The sequence below is a fragment of the Cariama cristata genome, unplaced genomic scaffold (assembly GCF_000690535.1).
Source record: "Cariama cristata isolate BGI_N322 unplaced genomic scaffold, ASM69053v1 scaffold18922, whole genome shotgun sequence".
NCBI classification, from domain to species: Eukaryota; Metazoa; Chordata; class Aves; order Cariamiformes; family Cariamidae; genus Cariama; species Cariama cristata.
The window spans coordinates 12,195-16,113 of record NW_009605714.1 but is presented as its reverse complement, the minus strand read 5'-3'; the positions used below and the strand labels follow the sequence as shown (position 1 = coordinate 16,113).

Sequence of the window (3,919 nt, the reverse complement as noted above, 5' to 3'; positions counted from 1 at the left end):
TCAGCAGTGAAAGGAAACTCAAACCTTCACCAGGAGAAAGTCCTAGGGCTGGTGGGAGAAGAGTCTCGGTGAACAGGACTGCAAATGCACAAATCCTGCTCTCTGAGGTGGGTCTGGCAGTCTGCTGCCTGTTGGAAGCTGGGCCCAGGGCCTTCCTGGTAGGTGCTAGGACTCAAAAAAAAAAACAAAACCAAACCACTCTCTCTACCTCTGACGAGGGGCTGCAAGGCAAGCAGCCATGCGTGAGAGCCCTGGCTCTGCTGCAGCAGTCCACCGTCCTTCCCCTCCACTCGTGGGAAGCGTGGTCGTCCCAGCTCTCGTGGGTACGATGGCAGGGTGTGCCCCGCGAGGATGCATCCCCGACACGAGCAGGTTGTAAACCTGCCTGACCCAAAAGCCCCAAAACCACCGGGAGAACAGATAGCCACAGTCCAGCCTTGTCCTTGGGGAAAGCCCGAGGACAAGCGACAACTGGAAAACAAATCTGCCGACCACCAGAGCCTGCTGCTGGCAGCGAGAAAAGCCTGTCCCTCCCAAGCTGCCTGCTGGCGTGGCTCCAGGCACAGCCGGGCTCCTGTGTAGGTCACCCGTGTGCTCGCCGCCAGCTTTCCCCACGTCCTTGTTGAAAAGGTAGAGGAGACGCATTAGCAGAGGAGCACAGGACCGTGTCTGCTGGGGAACGCGTTCAGCCTACAACACCGTTGGTATTTCTGTTCCCCGTGGATGCGTTTTGACAGCATAACGGTTTGAGGGCTGTGACAGTGCCCAGCCTGAGCCGTGAGCTCTTGCCTCTCTCCCTTCTCCAAGAAAAAGGACGACCAGGAGGCCAAGCTTATGCCTGCTGGAGAGGGGAGCGTTGCCTGCTGTTGCACAGCGCAGCAGCCAGCTGGTGTCCAGCCCAGCACGGCTCCTTCAGGCTGGTATCACGCTGCTGGCTTGGATGAGTCACAGCTGATTCCCCCCCCCTCCCTTGTTTTGCTTGCAAGAAAGACCTGTTTTACATATAATACAGTAATCAGGGCTTGACATAAATAGGCAAATGTTATTGTCTGCAGTGGGAATTGCACCTGCTGGCAAGAGCAATGAATGCAGCCCATTATGCACCGGAGTCAATCATTTGTGCAATGAAGTACAACTATGTTTCTTGCTGTGTTCTTGTGCAAGTCTTTATCTCCGCGGCCAACAGATGTGCCATCATCACCTTTGCAGTCTGTCCTCACCCCGGGAGTCGGAGCAGCCTCTGTGCCTGCAGCTGTGGCCAGTCCTCTCCCAGAGAGGTGAAGAAGACCAAGACGTTTAGCTGGGAGATGTCCCTGCTTCAGTGCTGGCTGCGTTACAAAGCCAAACAGCCTCATCCCCTAGCGCTGAGGCTGCACTTTGCAGGCAAGAAGGTCCTGCTCCCAGGATGCGCAGGACCCTGGATGGATGCCTGGATGGGCAGAGCATGTAACTTTTGTTTATGGACCTCATCACAGGAAAAGTGGCAGCGGTCTCACTGGCTGAGCAGGTATGAGCAGCAGTGCTTTGGGGCAGAGGGACTTGCAAGACTGGCTTAGCTATAGGCTACTTGTGTGCAGTCCGGGCTTCCAGCACCATAAGATTTCTCCAGTAATAATAAATAGAGGTTGTCTTGGTGGTGCTGGAGTCTGGGCTTAGCTTGGCTAAAGCGGATCCAGCAGCTCTGAACTGCTGCATCCACAGCTTAGGCGAGGGTTGGAAGAGGTGCAGTGCAAGGAGAGGAAGCAGGGGACACACGCACTCTTTGTGGAGTGAAAAAGATGAGCACAAATCCCGTGGGAGTGCCAAGATGTGCAGGATGCTGCGTGTGCAGGTATTTCTGCTGGGCCAGCATTGAGGGGCAGGGAGGACATTGAGCTTAAGAGCATCAGCATTAAAAGCAGGAACAGGCAGATCGTGGGCTTTGCTTGCTGAGCTAAGTGAAAACACTTGCTCACTCTGTGGTAGAAATTGCTGTTTATTAGAAAAAAGTTCATAAATAAAATAATTTCATGTTGTGATTTACATTTTGCAGCTTAAGAGCAGGGAAAAAAAAAAACAAACTACAAACACTAGGAGTTGTGTGTAAAATGGCTGTAAGCCTTACCCATCAGTTCGTTTGCCACGTGACTGCAAATCTGGGGCTGTAGACTTGCCCTTGTCATATCACTACCCAGCTCCCACCCTCAAACAACAGCCCCGCCAGTGCCTAAGTAAATTCCCAGGGATCATCTGATTAACAAGGGAATAGAAATTGAACTAAAAATTGGGGAAAAAACCAAAACAAAACAGAGAGGAAGTTTTAAAAGAAGGATGCGCACTCTCCATCACTGATATGGGGAGAATCCCTCCATGCGGTATCTTCCCCCACCAGCGGGCCTGCCCCGAGCAGTGGCATCCCCCAGCATCTCTCTATCCCTGCCACCATCACCCGGCCAGGCTTAGCTCCCACCTGCCTGCCCACAGGTTGGGCAAAGCCCAGGGATGGTAAATAGCGAAGGGTTAGGAGGAACAGACAGTTCCCAGTAAGCGAATTCCTACCACCACCAGTCACAGTCTGGTTCCCTAATAAAGACTCTGATAAGGAAGCTGGAATCCCTTTTAACTTCTGATCCATTCAGAGATAAGCTGGTTTAGACATAAACAAGTGCTTCTGTCACCAGCAGCTCTCAGAAATGCAGCTGCGAGGCCACGCTTATGCCCCAGTGAGGTCCCGCCGCTGCTCCCGGGGGAGTTAGACAGCTGCATCCCCATCTGGAGGGAGAAGAAGATGACTTGCTCTTCCTCCCTGGTAAAGGTCTTCTGTACAACTCCGTAGGCTTTTCTGGGAGAAGGAGAGGGGAAAGGATGTAAAAATAAGGAATGACGTCTTTCAACCGTTACCGGGTTTTCAGGTGAAGTGAAGTCACCTTCCTGGGCTGGTTTTCTCCACAGGGCCCTTGGAGATCATTTTTTACTCAAATTGGGAGAAACTAGAGCAGAACTGTGCTGATAAAAGCATTTCTCTCAGGCCTCAGTGCTGCTTGGAGGTAAGAGGAGGGTGAGGGCGGCTGGTCTGTCCTGCAGGCTGACTCCCCTCCCTGCCTGGCATCCCCCAGCGTGGGCACGGGGCTGGCATTGAGGCATCAGCAGTGGGGTAGCAAAGCCCAGACAGCAAGGCAGGGCTCCTGAGTTGCAGGAGCAAAGACAGCCCCATCCTTAACACCAGTAGAGGTGGGACAGCAGAAGTGGCACTATTTGATTTAACCTTTCCCTGGGTTATTGCATCTTCCCTTCGAGAGACTGGCTTTTTGGGTAGAGTTCCTGGCTTTTCGGTACTCCGATTGGACCAGGTTGTCTCAGCCTTGAGACACCTCCCATATGCATGGGCTTAAACCTCTCCAGTGTCACTGTCCCCTCCAATGTCTCCTACAGCTCCTCATCTGACAGGATCAGCACTCTCTTCTCAATGTTTTTGCTCTTTCTGCTGCTCAGTCCATCCGTCTTGGAGGCCGCATGCCCGTTCTCCCCTGGCACTTTGCGCTCTGCCTCCTGCATCGACTGCTGGGTGTACTGCTGGTATGCGGGTGAGAAGTTGTGGATCGCATCCTGCACAATGTCCTGGGGGCTTATGGTCTCCTTCAGCCCACTTGAGATGCTCTGCATCGGGGCAAGATTTGCTGAAAAACAGGGAGAGCAGGAGGGTGATGGGATATCAGTCAATGAGCCCAAATACTCCAAGACTGGAGTAACAATTTTCCTTAGAAATTCAAGATCAGGGGCTCATTGTGGGCCACGTCAGCTTGTGCTGTCAAGTTCCAAGGAGAAGGAAGGCAATGCCAGTGCCATGTTTCAAAGAGGATGGATCTTCTCCAGCAGCATGTGCCGTAATACCAAAATTCCCTAATTCTGCCCATCCACACATTCTGCCCATCCTATCCAC

The 3,919-nt window shown here is 52.7% G+C and overlaps 1 protein-coding gene across 1 annotated transcript in view; it reads right to left on the bottom strand.

Annotated features, from left to right (window-relative positions):
• Positions 1-3,405: 3,405 nt before the first annotated feature.
• Positions 3,406-3,919, bottom strand: part of TMEM184A (transmembrane protein 184A) — a 4,618-nt gene continuing 4,104 nt past the window's right edge. Inside the window, exon 8 of the mRNA XM_009696093.1 lies at positions 3,406-3,656. Coding sequence (XP_009694395.1) covers positions 3,406-3,656 — 251 coding nt within the window. The remainder of the gene's footprint in view (positions 3,657-3,919) is intronic.